Raw genomic sequence first — 18,518 nt, forward strand, 5'->3', positions numbered from 1 at the left:
CATCGAATTCTGAAATATGGAGAAAATCTTCTCTGCCTCTGGTAAGAAAGTGTGTGTGTGTGTGTGTGTGTGTGTGTGTGTGTGTGTGTGTGTGTGTGTGTGTGTGTGTGTGTGTGTGTCTGTGTGTGTGTGTGTGTGTGTGTGTGTGTGTGTGTGTGTGTGTGTGTGTGTGTGTGTGTGTGTGTGTGTGTGTGTGTGTGTGTGTGTAAGAATATTTAGAGTGGAAAAATGGAATTTTCCTTCAGGGATTTTTAAAGGATTTTTTTATTTATTTGAACCATCATTACTGATAGCCAACATGCTAAAAGCTCCACTCCTGAACTTTGAACTGAGTAAATAACTTCCAAACATCAACGTGAGAAAAGGAGGTGGCTGTTTACAGCCGCTTGGAGGAGGTGAGACACGAAGGTCTTTATGGTCACGTGACTCCTCAAATTGATGTTACTGTGACTGAGAACACACGTGTGAATCAGAAGCAATGCCATGAATTCCACAAACAAATAAAACAATCCTGTTGTGTTGTGTTGACTATAAATACAGTAATTAATGTTATGTGACAGCTCCGTGTGGTGCGCCGGGTTCTCAGGGTCTGACCAGCTCCGCCCCCTCCGTTTTTACTTTATGACACCTTGAACAGGTTTCAAAAGGTGGGTTAGACACAGTGATAAAATACAACACATCTTCTCTGCATGGTTCGAGTCGACCCGTATTCTGACTCATCAAGACTGGACCTAAAGAACCATCTGAGGTTCTTCACAATGTAAAACTTGACTGATATACGGTCATGTGTTCTAGTCGCCCGACTAAAGAGAGCTGAGCTGTCAGCTGATCACTGGTTGGTGCCGAGCTCAATCAGGCGCTGGATGGACTGGGGAGACCCAAGTGGAGGCAAAGTTCTGCTGGGAGCTGCCAGCTGAGGACCCACTCAAGTTGGTCTACAACTCCCACCTTAGACAAGGCCTCGATCACATTCCAAGGGCGGCAGGATGCATGTTCCGTCACTGGTTCTGTTCATGTACTCTATGGACAGAATCTGTATCCAAGTGGTGGTGGGTGTCAGGTAGGGTGGTCTTAGGATTCCCACTCTGCTTTTTGCAGATGCCGTGGTCCTACCGGCCTTGTCAAACAGCACCGGAGCAGTTTGACCCCTGGTGGTCTAGTGGTGAGGATTCAGTGGTCTCACTGCTGTGGCCTGGTTTCGATTTCCTGTCAGGGAACCGTAATTTATGCTGTTTCCTCCATGATTAATGACGTATATATCCACCTAGAGAAAAAGCAGAGGGGCCCCCGTACCATGAGTCCTATTGGTTACCAAACACCACTGGTCTGTGGTCAGCCTTTCATGACTGTTTTCCTAATCCCCTAAAACAGCGGTCCCCAACTTTTTCTGCACCATGGACCCGTTTAACATCAGGCAATATTCTCACGGACCGTCCTTCACGGTGTGGTGGAGAAAAAGAACAAAATAAAACAACGACCAGCAGTAAAAGTTTCTTTAGAGGCTTTCTTCTTTTTTAAAGTTGCAGGTCTTTCGTCCGTCTTGTCACTGGTTCTTTTACTTTGTACAAAGAAATTTCCCAAAGACGTTTGTTTCTTGTTGGTTCTGCTAACTTGGGCGTTTCAGTTTAGTGGAGCAGCCCCTATAAGAAGGTAGTCATGTGACCGAGGCAAGCATCTCCAAGAGTGACTCATAGACAGATGCAGAGGAGAGAATCCACTCATTTAGAACAAAAATGGTTCAGAACCCGACCTCAGACGTGTAACAAAAACACAGGAACAGGAATAAAATACAGGTTTCATCTTTTAATCAAAATTGATTGTCAGGAGAATAATACACAAATTTGTGCTTAACTGAAGTAATGCAAATGAGCCATATAAATATATGCGTATGTACACCACATATGCATCCGTATATCACATGTATGTACATATGACAAATACAATCATGAAACCAGAGTCCACAACGACAAACAAGAAAGTCAGATTCCAGTTGAGACAGCAGTGAGCCGGTGACCTCGGTGCCGTCACCGTCCCACAGCGGTGAGTGTTCATTACAGCCACACGCTGCAGTGTTATTGCCTTCAAAGAATTGCATTTATAGTGTAGGGATGAATCACAGCTTATACCAACAAGTCAGTTAATCAAGTATTTTAGTGATAAAGTAATGCTTCGATCGGAAACACGTCATTTGACACCGAGCACATTGGAAAGAGTCAGAGAAGAAGTTAAATATCTGTCACAGTACACTACTGCCCCCTTGTGGATTGTTAGGAACTCTTTTTCCCAGATGAAGAGGAGGAGATGTTAATTCATCCATCGGTAACAGAAGAGGCGATCATCGCAGCGCAGGAATGCTGGGAGCCACCAGCAGGTGGAGCTGTCGTCGCCTCAAGGCACATTAAAAACGCTTCCTGGATAAAGTGCTACTGCTGAGGATGGTGATGGCTGCTCTTCAACACGAACACACACACACACACACACACACACACCACACACACAAACGGATGCATTGTGTGACAAAAACTGATGGAAATGATCTGATTTTCTAGAAGCTCTCACCACCGCCTGTTGAAAGAGTTCCAGCCGCTGGAGATCCCCCAGCAGCTGGATCAAGAACGTAGCGCTAAAATCAACACGTCAGAAAGAAATGTGAAACCCTCCTCTTCTTCATGTGACACCCACCCGTCATCGGTCCTTATGTCTGGATGTTTGGAGCTCCAGCTACCAAACGTCTGGCTGCTCCGCTTTGGCGTTCCGTCCTGCTCCCGCTGGCGTGCCGTCGGGTTCACGACGGCACCGGCGTCACCGAGTGATTGCTGGATTTTCCCGTGGGCAGCTCGTACTTGAACACCACGCTGAACAGTTTTCCTCCCAGCCGGTCGGCGAGCCACGAGTTCTTGATGACGGCCATCTTCAGGCTCTCGCAGCTGAGCATGGCGTAGTAGTTGGTGTGGATGGCTCTGCCCATCCCCTCGATGATCACCAGGTCGGTCTGTCGCTCTCGCACCACCATCGCCAGCACTTTGTCCAGACGGCTGGGGGGGGCAACGCAGAATGAAAGCTTATGTTTTTAGCGCACTAACAACACAAACAGGTCAGATTAGTGGCTTTTAAAAAGGTCCATCCCAAATCGTCCTCGTTGTGGGTCACAGGGGTTGCTACGGGTTAATAATATGATAATATACGTCTCTATCCCTATTTATTGTACAGTAATATATTATGGGCTTTTAATGGTTTACTAGTGACTTTGTGATTTCAGTATTGGAGGACTGACGTAAAACGGAGGAAAATGACGTCAACTCGATTTGTATTTTTCCGTGACCAACCTGAGATCCAGACAGGGGGAACTGGATCCACTCTGGACCAGCGTCAGCCTGTCTTCTGTCAGACCAGCCCTACAAACAGGACAGGTGAGCAGTGACATCATCACAGGTAACACAGACCGCTAAAGGAAGCTACACAGACAGGATCGATGGGCGCCACCTACTGGATGACTGGATCCATGGCAGCGATTCTCTCCGTCAGTATCTGCAGTTCCCCGTTGGTCACGTCGTTCAGTGCTGGACCAGAGTTGCTGGCCAACACCACCTGACAGGGAACGATCAGACAGACGGTGACCGTCTGGGACAAACTGACTCAGAACTCTGGCTGCTGACCTGCCTCACCTCCGTCCCCCGAGAGAGAAGCTCTCTGACAAAAGGAATCACCCCCAGAATGATGTCCACTCCACTATTATCTACGAAAAACAAGGCACACTTGTGAGGAGGCCCCTGCAAGAGAAAACCAGGTTGGATTGTATTCAAGTACTAATCACCAGCAGTGATCACAAACAGTAAACCACACCCACTGTAAACCACACCCACTGTAAACCACACCCACTGCGTGACGACACACGTGTAACCGCTCTGATGTCTACGGTAACGTCTACCGCTGGGCTAGTGTGTCGTCATGGTAACTGTGTAGTCATGGTAACACTGTTGTCATGGTAACACTATGTAGTCCTGGTAACTGTGTATTCGTGGTAACTGTGTATTCTTCGTAACTGTGTAGTCATGGTAACTGCGTGTAGTCATGGTAACAGTGTGTAGTCATGGTAACTGTGTAGTCCTGGTAACTGTGTATTCGTGGTAACACTGTGTAGTCATGGTAACTGCGTGTAGTCATGGTAACAATGTGTAGTCATGGTAACTGTGTAGTCATGGTAACTGTGTGTCGTCATGGTAACAGTGTGTAGTCATGGTAACTGTGTCGTCATGGTAACTGTTTACAGTCACGCTGCAACAAACAAACGAATGAGGAAACAGAGTCTGACCTTTAACCTCTGGAGCCACTGATCATAAGAGTCAACGAGCCACGGTCGCTCTGAGAGGGAGAGGAGACAAAACCATCAGTCTGAGGTTCCACTACAATCCAGTCTGTAAGGGTTTCAGTCTGAGTTACAGTTAGGATTAGGATTAGGATTAAGGTCAGGGGTCAGGGTTAGAGGAAGAAGAATGTTGCTTTATTCGTCCCTGTAGGGAAATTATTTTGCCACCCTTTTATATATTTTACACACATAGATATACAGGCCCTTGTTTGGGGACAGTGCCTTGCTCAAGGGCACCTAGGCAGTGTTCAAGAGCTGCACTGGAACCTCTCCAACTACCAGTTCAGTGGGCGGGTCTTGAACTGGCCACCCTCTGCTCAGTCCACTAGGGAACACCCCCCCTAACTATTTAGGGCTGGGTTTAGCAGTCAGGATTAAGTTTAGGGTTAGGGGTAGGTTTAACTTTAGGGTTAGTTTTAAGGGTAGGATCAGGGGTAGGATTAGGGGTAGGATTGGGGGTAGGATCAGGGGTAGAATTAGGGATAAGATTTGGGGTAGGATCAGGGGTAGAATCGGGGGTAGGACCAGGGGTAGGATCAGGGGTAGGATTAGGGGTAGGATAAGGGGTAGGACTGGGGGTAGCATCAGGGTTGGGATCAGGGGTAGCATCAGGGGTAAGATCAGGGGTAGGATCAGGGGTAGGATCGGGGGTAGGATCGGGGGTAGGATCAGGGGTAGGATTGGGGGTAGGATCAGGGGTAGGATCAGGGGTAGGTCTGGGGTTGGATCAGGGGTTGGGGTCGCTTTGGCCGTTGCTGCTGTAAAGATTTCAGAGGTGAAACCTGTTGAGGTTTCTGAACCTCAACAGGTTTCAGAACCATCTGAACGCTTCAGGAGCTCAGAAGGAGAAACAGAAAGAAGTCCAGATACCTTCCAGCTGCTGTTTGGCTTCATAGAATCCAAACTCCGGAGCAGATTCAAGGACACTGTAAGACAGCAGCATCAAACACGTGAGGAGAAATCAGGTTTTGGTCCACAGAATAAAATCACATGGATTTCTCAGCGAGCCCACAGACACACAGATCTCTGAATGTAACCTCAAAGCTTTTCTGTCTTTTATACCATGAAACAAAAAACAATTCCTGACAGAACCCAAGGAAGGCGTGAGGTGAGCAGGGAGTAAGCAGGAAGTAAACCTCAACAAAGACCAACAGAAGACAGAAAAGGGTCGTCCTGTTTGGTTGGTCTGTGCCTTTACTTTTGTCTTTTTGTAGGTTCTACCTGAAGGCATCAAAAATATGAAGGCAAAACTACTGAAAACGTGTTATATTCTAGTTTCTTCAAAGTAGCCACCCTTTGCTCTGATTACTGCTCTGTTCACTCTGGACATTCTTCAGGAGGTCGTCACCTGAAGTGGTTTCCACTCCACAGTCGTGTCTTATCAGGGTTTATTAGAGGAATGTCTTTCTTTATCAATGGGGTTGGGACAATCAGTTGTGTCGTACAGAGGTCAGGTTAATACACAGCTGAAAGCCCTATTGGACAACTGTTGAAACTCATGTTATCAGCTAACTAAAGAAAAGACAGTGGTCATCATTACTTTAAGAAATGAAGGTCAGCCAGTCTGGGAAATTGCAAAAACTTTAACTGTGTCCCAAAGTGGAGTCACAAAAACCATCAAGAGTTACAAGGAAACCAACACACATGAAGACCGACCCAAGAAAGGAAGACAACTGTTAAGAGGAGACCATGTGAATCAGGTCTTCATGGGTAAATAGCTGCTAAGAAACCACTGCTAAGGAGGGGCAACAAGCAGGAGAGATTTGTTTGGTCCAAGAAACACAAAGATGACATCAGACCAGTGGAAATCTGAGCTTTGGTCTGATGAGTCCACATTCCAGATCTTTGGTTCCAACCGCCGTGTCACTGAGAGACACAAAAAGGTGAACGGATGACTCCACTCAGCTGGTTCCCACTGTGTAGCATGGAGGAGGAGGAGGAGGTGTGATGGTGTGTGTGTGTGTGTGGGGGGGGGGGGTTGCTGCTGAAGGGACACTACTTTGAAGAAACTAGAATATAAAACATGTTTTCATTTCTTTCACCCTTCTTCGTGTAGTCCATAACTCCACATGTGTTCATTCATAGTTCTGATGCCTTCAGTGACAATCTACAATCTACAGGTCGTGAAAATACAGAAAACACATTGAGTGAGAAGGTGTGTCCAAAGTTTCGTCGTCGTGGACGTAGGAACACCTGAACTTTGATATCTGTGTGAGCTGTAATGACCACCAGCGCACTTTATATTGCTCAGTTAATATTTTCTGCTGCTGGGAGATAAAATAGAACGTCTGGACTTTGAGCCGTTCCCTGACTAAGTTCTTAGTCAAAAAACATTTACCCACTTAAAATAACTCGTCATTTTAGTCCGTTCCAAATTTGTAAAAAAAAAAAAAGCCCTAAACGCCCTTAATTGTTTAAAAAACAAATACATTATCAAACAGAACAAACTCTTCCGTTGTGTAATTACAGTAATCATACAAAATGCCAAAACCGGTGAAGTTGGCATGTTGTCTAAACCGTAAATAAAAACAGAATACAACGATTTGCAAATCCTTTTCAACTTATATTCAGTTCAAGACAAGATACTTAATGTTTAAAATGGTAAAGTTTTTTTTATTTTTTGCAAATATTATAAGTATTTTGTCTTTGCTGTGTGTTCAATTGAAAATAAGTTGAAAAGGATTTGCAAATCATTGTATTCAGTTTTTATTTATGATTTACACAACGTGCCAACTTCACCAGTTTCGGGTTTTGTATATAAGTTACTTAAACAACGATGAAGTTTGAAAAGAAACACAAAATCTCTGACTGCTCGTTTGTCCAACACAAATATGGAAGGAGAGACGGCTCGCATCTCAAATACGTCTGGAGGTTCTACTGTAGTAGGACAAAACGTGGTCCTACTGGTGTGTTCTTCATGATTCAACCCCACAATAGTCAGATTGTTTTGACATAGTTGGACTGTCTTGATTCAGAACACCTAATCCTAATCCTAATCCACTCACTCAGACACAGCCTTGGCTCCCCAGTCGAACACATTCCCAGCCAGGACGCCGGTGACCAGGGCAAACTGCCTATCTTCCCAGCCCAGCTCATCCAGGGCCCCCACCACCTTCTGGTAGTACCTGAGGGCCACGTCGTTCTCCCTCTGCTTAATCTGCAAGACAGCAGAGACGTGAGCGCTGACGGGTGATCAGAAGAACCAGAGCAGCCGAGGACAGTCAATACATCCAATAGTGACCAAAACACAATGAGAACACGTTAAGATGAATCTCTAATGTGAGAATACAGGCTTACTTTAAGGAACAGTTACCATACTACAAGCATATAAAAATGTAAGAGGCTGGTAAAACATGAAGTGTCAAGGATGAACCAGCTGTGTAAAATACAAAGAGAAGACAAACAGAAGACAACAGGTTATAGATTTTGCTCAGACCTTAGAATAGGGGTCAGGAAAGTTGAACTCGTTTAAACAGTGTTCCCTCGTGTCTAAGAGACTTCTGACAGTGAGGGATCCGTAAGCACTACGTGAGAAGAGAAGCACCCCACATTATCCAGAGAAAACACACACTCACTGACACACACACACACACACACACACACACACACACACACACACACACACACACGCGCTGCAGCACTGAAGGTACCACAGCTGCTAGCGGCGCTTAAAATAAAAGCTCTACTGACAAAAATCAGGATTGGACAGTTTTGTTTGTTGAACTTCATTCTCAATCATTCAAATGATCAAACTGTGTTCATCCTTCTCATCAACAGAGCAGTGAAGACACGAGACGCGTCTTCTAAAGTCGTCTTTAGCTGAAGCAAAAAGAGCAAAGTCAAAAAAGGTAATTACAAAGGCTGATGGCGGAGCGTCTGGAGCTTGTGTCGGTATTTCTGACTGAACTTTTCTGCTCGATCCGCCGCCTCAGGCATGTCCGGCTGGCTCGCCACCGCTCTCTTTACCACCTGCTCCAGCAGAGGACAGACGCACAGGAATCAGTACAGTCAGTTCATAAAGGACAGTCTGCAGAGAGGACGGGCAAACGCCTTCATGAAGAGAATAAAGTAGAATATGGAAAAATATGGACAGAGCAACGGCTCCAATCACACATAACTGGTGTGTGGAGGTGTCTAGAACTGGAGGTTCTACTTCCTGTGCAGTGAATCACGTTCAGGGTCGACAGTCCTTCTGGTTTAAACCATTTCAATTGACAGTAGTTGAACATGTAAACCCTGTACTAGTGTAAAAAGACATTTGTGTAATGTAAGTTAATGTATTTATGACAGTAGGTCTCGTCATTATCCAGTCATCATATGACATTAATAGAACGTCAGCTGACGTTTCTGAGCCCAGACTCCACTGACCAGTCGACCCATCACTGGACTGTTGTTTCCAGGCATGAAGAAAAATCAGGCGCATCATTTGGTTTTGTTGAAACAGTAAATTTGCCCTCCTACCCCCTCCAGGGCTTCTTCGAAGCAGTAGAGCCAGTACTCGCGGGCCAGAGCGTCCTCGGTGAGGTCCATGGTGTCTGGGATGTAGGAGGAAGGGTCCTGCAGGAGGGGAAGGTTGACCAGCTGTCTCTCCAGACGGTCCATCTCCAACATGTCAAACTGGAGACGACAGAGAGGAGGACACACATGATGAAGAAGAAGATGATGATGATGTCAAAACAGCAGAGAGCCTCCAGGGAGGCAATTGCTAGCAGAGGCTAACAGCTAGCAGAGGTTAACAGCTAGCAGAGGCTAACAGCTAGCAGTGGTTAACAGCTAGCAGAGGTTAACAGCTAGCAGAGGTTACAGCTAGCAGAGGCTAACAGCTAGCAGAGGTTAACAGCTAGCAGAGGCTAATGGCTAGCAAAGGTTAGCAGCCCCCGATGTCCTTCACAGGACATGCTAGTCAAAGAATCCCTGATGGACACGAGGGTTCCAGCGTGACGCCCGACGTGAGCGAACACGTGTAACGTGTTCTGTGAGCAGCAGCAGCATCAAACCGACACACACAGACGCACACACACACAGACACACACACACACAGACACACACACACACACACACACTGAAGCAGGCAGACGGGGGTACTTACAGAAAACTGAAGGACAGAGTTTAGTCGACAGACGGATGAGTGGGGGGAGATGAAGAGACACGTCACACATGAATACGTTTCTGGTGGGCAGATCTCCATCAAACGTGAAGCTAAGCTCCATCATGAGTGTGAGTGAAATAGACACACCAGACAAACACGCCACGTCACATGACCCAGCTTCATGTCTGAGGACGTCCACTCACCGTTCCGCTACGAACGCGCTGCATAGGATTCATGTCAGGGGAAATACTCATCAGGCCTGAGCTTCCTGCGTAGTTCTCCCCCCAGCTGTACTGGTTCGGATCTGGAGGTCAAGAAGGTCAAGACTTAGGGGATCAGGTGTGTTCTAGAACCTTCATGTCCACATTCATTTACACACAAAAATAGTGAAAAATCTTCCCATGCTAAAATCAGTTTGGCGTTTTCAGTGAGCTTGTCGTTACATCCTGTTGTCTGAACGTACGTCTCTTTCAGGGAATGTGAATGTGTGGGAGTGTCCTTACTGTCCTCCTCGGCCCCCTTCAGGAAGGCTCCAATGGCTCCTAGATAGCCTTCATGTCTGAGGAACAAGGCTTGAACTTCACCCTGCCAGCAAACAAACAACACCGCCAAGGTGAGAAGATAAGAACCCAAAGTCAGGACCAAGGTGAACGGACCACCAGGGGTCTGAGTCCACAGCCAAAGAATCACAGCCCCCTCAGACCACCAGGGGTCTGAGTCCACAGCCAAAGAATCACAGCCCCCTCAGACCACCAGGGGTCTGAGTCCACAGCCAAAGAATCACAGCCCCCTCAGACCACCAGGGGTCTGAGTCCACAGCCAAAGAATCACAGCCCCCTCAGACCACCAGGGGTCTGAGTCCACAGCCGGCTCTGGGGGGTGGCTGTGCAGGAAGTGGCTTTACCTTTGTGAAGAAGTTGATGCTGTATGTGATGGTGTGCATGGTGACGGGGTGTCCTCGGATGAAGAAGCCTCCAAAGTAAACTCTGGACAGGTTGTGGAGTTTGGCGTACAGGCAGGCTAGCTGTCCGATGTCATTGCTGATCATGTGGAGTAAACTCTTGGCCATGTCTTCTTTAGAGAACTCTTCAGTTGAGACAAGAGTGAGACACACACGTCCATTTCAGACAAGCAGCTAACGAGGGTTCACATCGTGTGTTCATGTTGTAATACGTTCACAGCACAAGGACAATAAAACGTTCAGAGGTCAACTTCCTGCCACCCTTCTGTTTGAATACAGCAGGCCTGAAGGTGCCTGAAGGACCGATATGTTGAATCAATGTAAAGTTCACGTCAGCGTGATTCTGTCTGACATGGACGGGATCGTGGGTATCACCTTTATCAGCTGTAGCAGACTTTCCAAAACTGCTTGCAATCAGGTCGCCGGTCAAACCCAAAGAGCCGTAAGAGCCGCCGTAGATGTCTTTGACAAGCATGTCGACACTCGTGTGCTGCCCTTTGGTGGCCAACTGTAAGAGCTCGTCGAACCTCTGCAGGGAAAAAGAGGGGTCACGCTCACAAGGTCAGGTCAACTGTTCCCACAATCAAGTCAGTTAACGCACCTGTGTCTTGGTGAGCAATGCTCCGAGGCCCCAGAACGTCCCCCCACCTATGGAGCTGCCCCCTATCCGTTCAAACTTGTCCTCAGATTCAACCTGTTGAAGAGGGACAGCATCAAACATATACTGTAGATCAGTTATTAGTTGATCAATTGGTTTGTAAAACATCAGAAGATAAACAGAAATGGCAAAAATGATGTGATTAAATGCATTTTTTGTTTAGCGTGGTCACCAGTCAACGCACTGGGGAGGCTGGAACCAAAGAATGAATGGAGACGAGGTGGTACAAACAGTTAAAACAACTCAACTACTGATACGGCGGTTACCTTGACTATGGAAACGCCCGAACCAATATTTACAAGCAGGTAAGGGAAGATGTCCGGTTGAGTCATCTGAAAGCGAAACTCGGAGTCAGCATGCTTGGCGTACACGAAAGCCTCATGGGGAATGTTCCTCAGCACAAAGTTACAGCCCTTGATGAGGCAGGTCATCTCATCCTCCTTATCCACTCTAGCACAAAGCAAAGAGTCGGTTAGTCTCCGTCCCCCACAGCCACGGAACAGACTCAACTCGCATCTCAAGGTACCATTATCTAGAGGTACTCTATGTTGAGGTACTAGTGTATTTTAATGTACATTGACCTTTTAGTTATCTTCAGCGGTGGACATTAAAGCAACATGAATGTAAATGTAAACAATAAACTGGTGTAAGTTTAACAGAGTGGACTGAATACTGACAGTTTACATTCAAACTGGAACCAGAAGTGGATCTCGGCTCTAATCCCACAGACATTCACACTGGTGGGAACACCGCTCTGTTTTCACCAGATCTCTGATTGGCCAGTAGACCACCAGTCCACAGACCAGGAAGCAGATGTTCAGGGTGTGGCCTTCATATTACAGCTAAATCATACCACGTCTCAGCTGCTCCTCAACCTGATGAACGAGGAACTTCCACTAATCGGTTCCCCCGGTAACCGGGTCAGTGTCTCTTCTCAGACCAGAGCTCAGGACTCACCTGAGGCCCAGTTTCCTCTGGATGAGCTCCTTGAACTTGTGGGCCCCCCCTCCGGTGGCCTTGATGACTTTGGTGTCGGTGTTGACCAGGTGGTCCTTGATGAAGTCCAGACATGTCTCAATGTAGGCATTCTCAAACTTGATGAAGTGCAGGCGAGCGGTGACCTCCTCCTGCACAGAGATCTCGTAGAGCTTATCGCTGGACGCCTCCTGGGACAGAGACCAGAGTCAGGACGGCTGTCGGTGGAACCGCGACCCCGTACCCACGTCACCCAACCCTTACCCGAGTGGTGTGGTCGAAAGAGCGCACCTTGGCTACTTTGTGTTGTACCGTCGAATAATACGCAAGTTTAGTGAGAGATCCACCTGGAGGAGTAAACAAATAAACAACAACTAAACAAAGAGGAAAACATTCGCCATGGCAACGGGGTGAACCAGAACAACAGGAAGACTGATCTAGAACCAGAACAACATCAAGACTGATCTAGAACCAGAACAACATCAAGACTGATATAGAACCAGAACAAAATGATCTACAACCAGAACAATGTGAAGACTGATCTAGAACAGGAACAACGTGAAGACTGATCTAACACCAGAACAACATGAAGACTGATCTAGAACCAGAACAACGTGAAGACTGATCTAGAACCAGAACAACGTGAAGACTGATCTAAAACCAGAACAACGTGAAGACTGATCTAACACCAGAACAACATCAAGACTGATCTAAAACCAGAACAACGTGAAGACTGATCTAGAACCAGGACAACGTGAAGACTGATCTAGAACCAGAACAACATGGTCTAGAACCAGAACAACGTGAAGACTGATCTAGAACCGGAACAACATCAAGACTGATCTAGAACCAGAACAAAATGATCTAGAACCAGAACAACGTGAAGACTGATCTAGAACCAGAACAACATCAAGACTGATCTAGAACCAGAACAAAATGATCTACAACCAGAACAATGTGAAGACTGATCTAGAACAGGAACAACATCAAGACTGATCTAGAATGTGAACAAAATGATCTAGAACCAGGACAACATGGTGTAGAACCAGAACAACACGGTGTAGAACCAGAACAACATGGTGTAGAACCAGAACAACATGGTGTAGAACCAGAACAACGTGAAGACTGATCTAGAACCAGAACAACATGGTCTAGAACCAGAACAACATGGTCTAGAACCAGAACAACATGGTGTAGAACCAGAACAACATGGTGTAGAACCAGAACAACATGGTGTAGAACCAGAACAACATGAATACAGATCTAGAACCGGAACCACCTCCCGGTGACGTCTGTTGTGTTGCGGTAGCATTACTGGCAGCATTAGCCTCGTGGAGCTAACCCGTCGACGTCACGCTGTCTCGCGCCTACCTATGTCGATGGCGAACCGCTTCGCGTTCTCCAGGTTGCGGAAGATCTCGTCGGGCGGCAGCGTGATGCTCTTGTCCATGGCGTGTCCACGGGAACGGCTGTCAAGTCGAACACATTCCGCCATTGCAGACAATAACCTGACGCTACGTCACACGGTCACGTGGTCCGTACGGGCCTGCGTCACCGCCGCTCTTGTGCAATCAGAGCTCACGTAAAGCTCGCGCGCCTTTTGCTGACACAGATGGATTTGTGTGCTTTGAAGCGCTTTGAAGTAACTACCGCCCCCTGGTGGTCCGTCTGCGTCACTACAGGTCCAGAGAGCCGTGACGAGCTGAGAGATCACCTTCAGGTGAGGAATTAGAACATGTGGAAAGTAGTTACTGTTGTCGAGATTGTTTTTACAGATCAGCTAGGTGATTTCCTTTGGGATCAATTCAATTTATTTTACTTTTTTTGTAACTCTTTTGAACCCCGGATTGCCACCAAATGTGATCTAGAGAAATGAACCGGAATCTGTCATTGGAGCGAGCAGAAGCTGCAGACTGACTGCACTGTGATCAGAATCAGAACACGTCTGTGTGATTGATCATCATCATCATCATCATCATCATCATCATCATCATCATCATCATCATCATCATCACTATTGTCTGAGTTTATAGTCCTTATACCAGGGGTGTCAAACTCCTTTTCACCGAGGGCCACAGCAGTATAACGGCTGTCCTCAAAGGGCCACACACTTATATATACTTAACTTATGAATGTAACTAAATGTAACTCAGTGTAATGTAACTAAATGTAACTACTCCTTAATGTAACTAATAAATGTAACTAAATGTAACTCAGTGTAATGTAACTAAATGTAACTACTCCTTAATGTAACTAATAAATGTAACTAAATGTAACTCAGTGTAATGTAACTAAATGTAACTACTCCTCAATGTAACTAATAAATGTAACTAAATGTAACCCAGTGTAATGTAACTAAATGTAACTACTCCTCAATGTAACTAATAAATGTAACTAAATGTAACTCAGTGTAATGTAACTAAATGTAACTACTCCTTAATGTAACTAATAAATGTAACTAAATGTAACTCAGTGTAATGTAACTAAATGTAACTACTCCTTAATGTTAAATAACTGAATTTCTGACTGATTCTAGTTCCAAACATTACAGTTAGACAGAAAAAACATGTTTGTTTGTTTCTCTGTTCTAACATAAATCCTTTTCATCTGTCAGGTTATTAAACCCACAGAACTCCATCAATCAAGGATCAAACTATCAATCAATAAAGAAAAATAACATCAGACACAAGTTAGGACGTTAACTTTGTTCACTACCTTTATTCAGAGTTAAAGTGGGCTGAACTACTGCATTGTGGGAAATGTAGTTTTGGTCAAAGCACATTTATGACCTATTTATTTTCAGACATTCTGACCTTTTATTCTCTCGCGGGCCACATTAAATGATGTGGAGGGCCAAATTTGGCCCCCGGGCCTTGAATTTGACACGTGTCATATGTAGTTAAACAGAAGGAAACAGGTAATTTAATTTGATTTAGTTTTATTAAAACACATGAACAGATTCCATCATGGAGCCAATAGGGTGATGACACATCACAGGACGACCTGCAGTCCAACACGATCACCTCCTGCACAGCAGAGACGAGGCTTCAGCGTCTTTACACAAGACAGAGATGGTTTCGTAGAACCGAAACAGAAGCAGCTGCTTCCTCACGACGACACACACACACACACACACACACACATACACACACACACACACACACACACATACACACACACACACACACACACACACACACACACACACACACGGACTGTTGATACAACAGGTAGGACGGATGACCCGGAGACCCAATGTGGGTCGGTTAGCTTCACAAAGTGAAAAGTGAACCACACCTTAAGGAACAACGGCTTTCACAAAGTAGCTGAAATTAATATTCTAGCAGATAATCAGACGTATAACGTCTGATTATTACTGATCAATACATAATAGAATATGCAATATTCACAGAATACAAAATAGTGGCATTTTCACAAAAAATGCTTCCCAAACTGAACAATCATCAATGTGATGACCTCGTAGCAACACCGTTTCCAGGGTTTACCCCTCCAGGGATAGGTTCCAGTGTGAACCCGTGACCCGGATCCAGGTGAACGGCTGAAGACGAGATGATTAATGGTTGAACCGTCTTCAAGGAGATGAACGGATGTGACCTGAAGTGGGTCTCTTCACTTCTCTTTAGTGTCTGACAGGTTAACGTCCATTTGACCAATGTGGTCATGTGACTTTGTGAGTCCGTGGCTCCAGTCTGTAGGTGTCCACCATGGCCTCCAGAGGACACTGTTGACTGGACTCTGGTCTGTGGTGATGCTGGTCTGAAGTGTGGAGCTCAGTGGAGAGAAGTCGGCCTCCGTCAGCTTGTGATCAGAGGACGACTGTAATTTGTGGAAGTTCTTCATCAGTCCTCTCTGCTGCTGCTGCTGCAGGCGTCTCAGGACCCCGACTGTCATCTCCAGGATGTCTGCTTTCTCCAGCTTGGAGTCTGGATGCTGTTGGAGGAACTCTGGACCCAGGAGAGACTTGAGCTGCTCAATGCAGCTGTTGATTCTCTCTCTGCGGAACTTCTCCACCAGAGGCTTTCTGAGCTGCACAAAGAAGAACAGAGTGGTTGAGCAACGGATTCAGGACTACAGGGAGAACATGGAGTCAGACCAGCTCTCCTGAGAACATTGAAACCTGCTTCAATCTTCAGTTTACCTTGTGGCTCAGAGTCAGATGCTCCTGAGAACTGGTCGTCACTGCAGTGATTGTAGGAGCCATGATCTGCTGGTCTGTGTGCTGTGGAGGTCTCTGAGGAGACAATCTGATCTCTGCTGGCTTCAGCCCTCCTCTTTATAGTCCCACATCTCCATATGAATGTGTGGCTCCAGGTCTGCTTGGAGGTTCCCACAGTCTCAGCCAATCACAGAGCTTGGAGAGACAATGGGATGTGTGCATTATTAGCGTGCTGAACGGCTCCAGGGACAATGGGTGGAGGCAAAGGGACCAGATGGGCAGTGGGGGGGTGATTGAGAGAGACCCACAGAGGTCTGTGTGGATGTGGGAAAGTGCTGACCCTGTTCAGAGAGATGATCCGCTGCTGGATCAATGACTCTGGTGGGTCTGAAGGATGGGGAGGGATCAGATTGATTGATTGGTACCAGATTCAGTGGTGGAACAGGACTCTGGTGAGTTCTGGACCAGGTTCCAGGACTGGAAGGATCCTGATTCCATTGGACTATGATGAGTTCTACTTAAATCACATAATTGAACAGAAGTGAATGACTGATGTAAACAAACACGACAGGTGTGTTTACCTGCGTCTGTCCTCTCAGTTAACACCAGCTGATTGAGGTAGAGGAACTAGTTAGTCTAAACATGAGATCACCACAGACAAACAAGTGAAACGGTTTGATGGAATTAACCCCTGATAGAGGACAGGGGGGTGAGGGTGGCTGGTATCAGTGACTAGTGACCAGACAGAGGTGAACCTGACGGGCGTGAACCCTCTGTGGAGCGTGCCAACTCCCCATGGACGCTCATCACCGTGATCTGTGACTCGGCCTCTCACGGCGTTCCCACACTCCCCCACTGAGGGAGGGGCTGCTGACAATAGACATGTGCCCTGCTAAATGCTAATCCCCCCCCCCCACCCAGCAGATGTTTGCTTCAGGCGCTTCCACTGGGATAAATCCACTAAATCCTGTGTGAGACCTGACAAATGAACAGAACAGGCTAATTATGTATTTACAGCTATACAATAACCTCCATTGTAAACAGTAAACAAAACAATAAATACTTTAGAATAAAGTCATCATTTACTATTTTATTCAATTTATACTGAGAAGGTTCTGTATTATGTTTAATAAACTGTTATCATCCCTCATTTATTATTAAATCTGCACATTCTCACTATATAAATATATATATACATATACATACATATATATATATACTGTATATATACTGAATATATTTACACACACATATACTGTATATACATATCTGTATATATATATATATATAAACTATATACTGTATATAAAACTATATATACTGTGTATTGTATATGTATATTGTAATATTAAATAGTTTAGAATGAAGTCATCATTTACAATTTTATGCAACTTATACCAAGGAAGGTTCTGTATTACACACACACACACACACACACACACACACACACACACACACACACACACACTTATATATAAATAAATACATTTGTGTGTGTGTGTGTGTATACATATATATATATACATATATATGTGTATATATATATACATACACATAAAACTATATATGTATATACTGTATATATACAGTATATATAAAATATACTGTATATACTGTATATATAAAGTACACATATATATACTGTGTATATACAGTTTTTTTATGCGCTACACATGAACGTCTCCTACCTGATGTTTATGAAGAGTGGTAAACATCACTGATACATTAATTAATGGATGTGTTTCAGTATTTTATAGCCGATGATTTAAAATTGTGACTTCAAACTGTCTAAAAAAACAAGGGTAACATTTACAGAAATACAAATATGAGCAAAGCTCAAACCCTGTTGTATATAACTGGGATCAATTCAGACTTGGCATCAACATTTCTGCCTGAATTCCAGATCAGTGAATGAAATTCTGTGGGAACGTTTTCCAGAGTTCAGCGTGAGAATGGTTTCTACCTCTGCTGCCGCTGTCGCCTGATTGTCCAGACAGAGTAAAGGGTATCATTTCAATGTGGGTGGGTGGGAGACCGGGTGGGACGCCCCCTCCCTCACAGACGTGTTCATTGTCCCCTGGAGGCCTGTGAGGGACTTTTCCCTGCGTTCCCACACTCCTTCTCTCCACGGCCGTCAGGAACAAAAGAAGTGTGCCTGCTTGAGCCCCATGAGCGATGGGGTCGGGTCCTCATCAGGACCCCCCACACCCCCGTGCAGTCAATCTGAATGTACTGATTGGAATGACTGACACTATCAATCCATTGAATTCAGGATATCATCACATTGTAAAT

The 18,518-nt window shown here is 45.5% G+C and overlaps 2 protein-coding genes across 4 annotated transcripts; both read right to left on the reverse strand.

Moving 5' to 3' along the window:
- Positions 1–1,783: 1,783 nt before the first annotated feature.
- pank4 (pantothenate kinase 4 (inactive)) lies at positions 1,784–13,574 on the reverse strand. Of its 2 annotated transcripts, XM_068315521.1 has the most exons (19): positions 13,421–13,574; positions 12,314–12,396; positions 12,032–12,240; positions 11,341–11,524; positions 11,018–11,110; positions 10,792–10,945; positions 10,360–10,541; positions 9,959–10,040; positions 9,659–9,759; positions 8,828–8,983; positions 8,223–8,335; positions 7,803–7,890; positions 7,372–7,523; positions 5,237–5,292; positions 4,313–4,362; positions 3,666–3,770; positions 3,488–3,588; positions 3,327–3,395; positions 1,784–3,035 (listed from the first exon to the last, which is right to left on the reverse strand). In XM_068315521.1, exons 1-19 carry the CDS (start codon positions 13,542–13,544, stop codon positions 2,786–2,788), a joined length of 2,352 nt encoding a protein of 783 aa, XP_068171622.1. In that variant the 5' UTR covers positions 13,545–13,574; the 3' UTR covers positions 1,784–2,785. The 2 variants fall into 2 exon arrangements, with proteins under 2 accessions (XP_068171622.1, XP_068171623.1); XM_068315522.1 differs by lacking the exon at positions 13,421–13,574 and having other exon boundaries at positions 11,341–11,406.
- Positions 13,575–15,027: 1,453 nt separating this feature from the next.
- Positions 15,028–16,328, reverse strand: LOC137595773 (transcription factor HES-5-like). Of its 2 annotated transcripts, XR_011035456.1 has the most exons (3): positions 16,209–16,304; positions 15,527–16,096; positions 15,028–15,075 (listed from the first exon to the last, which is right to left on the reverse strand). XR_011035456.1 is itself a non-coding variant. In XM_068316047.1 (2 exons), the coding sequence occupies exons 1-2, from the start codon at positions 16,269–16,271 to the stop codon at positions 15,680–15,682; spliced, it is 480 nt and encodes a 159-aa protein (XP_068172148.1). In that variant the 5' UTR covers positions 16,272–16,328; the 3' UTR covers positions 15,240–15,679. The 2 variants fall into 2 exon arrangements, 1 of the variants encoding a protein (XP_068172148.1); XM_068316047.1 differs by lacking the exon at positions 15,028–15,075 and having other exon boundaries at positions 15,240–16,096; positions 16,209–16,328.
- Positions 16,329–18,518: the final 2,190 nt, after the last annotated feature.

This window comes from Antennarius striatus, chromosome 5 (assembly GCF_040054535.1).
Source record: "Antennarius striatus isolate MH-2024 chromosome 5, ASM4005453v1, whole genome shotgun sequence".
Classification (NCBI taxonomy): domain Eukaryota; kingdom Metazoa; phylum Chordata; class Actinopteri; order Lophiiformes; family Antennariidae; genus Antennarius; species Antennarius striatus.

Coding starts and splice junctions, on each gene's coding strand:
- LOC137595773 (XM_068316047.1), bottom strand. CDS start 16,271: ATGGCTCCTACAATCACTGCAGTGACGACCAGTTCTCAGGAGCATCTG. Junction 16,097..16,208: donor ATCTGACTCTGAGCCACAAG/GTAAACTGAAGA, acceptor TTCTTTGTGCAG/CTCAGAAAGCCTCTGGTGGA.
- pank4 (XM_068315521.1), bottom strand. CDS start 13,544: ATGGCGGAATGTGTTCGACTTGACAGCCGTTCCCGTGGACACGCCATG. Junction 5,293..7,371: donor GGAGCCAAGGCTGTGTCTGA/GTGAGTGGATTA, acceptor GCTGTCTTACAG/TGTCCTTGAATCTGCTCCGG. Junction 3,396..3,487: donor GCCATGGATCCAGTCATCCA/GTAGGTGGCGCC, acceptor TCCTGTTTGTAG/GGCTGGTCTGACAGAAGACA.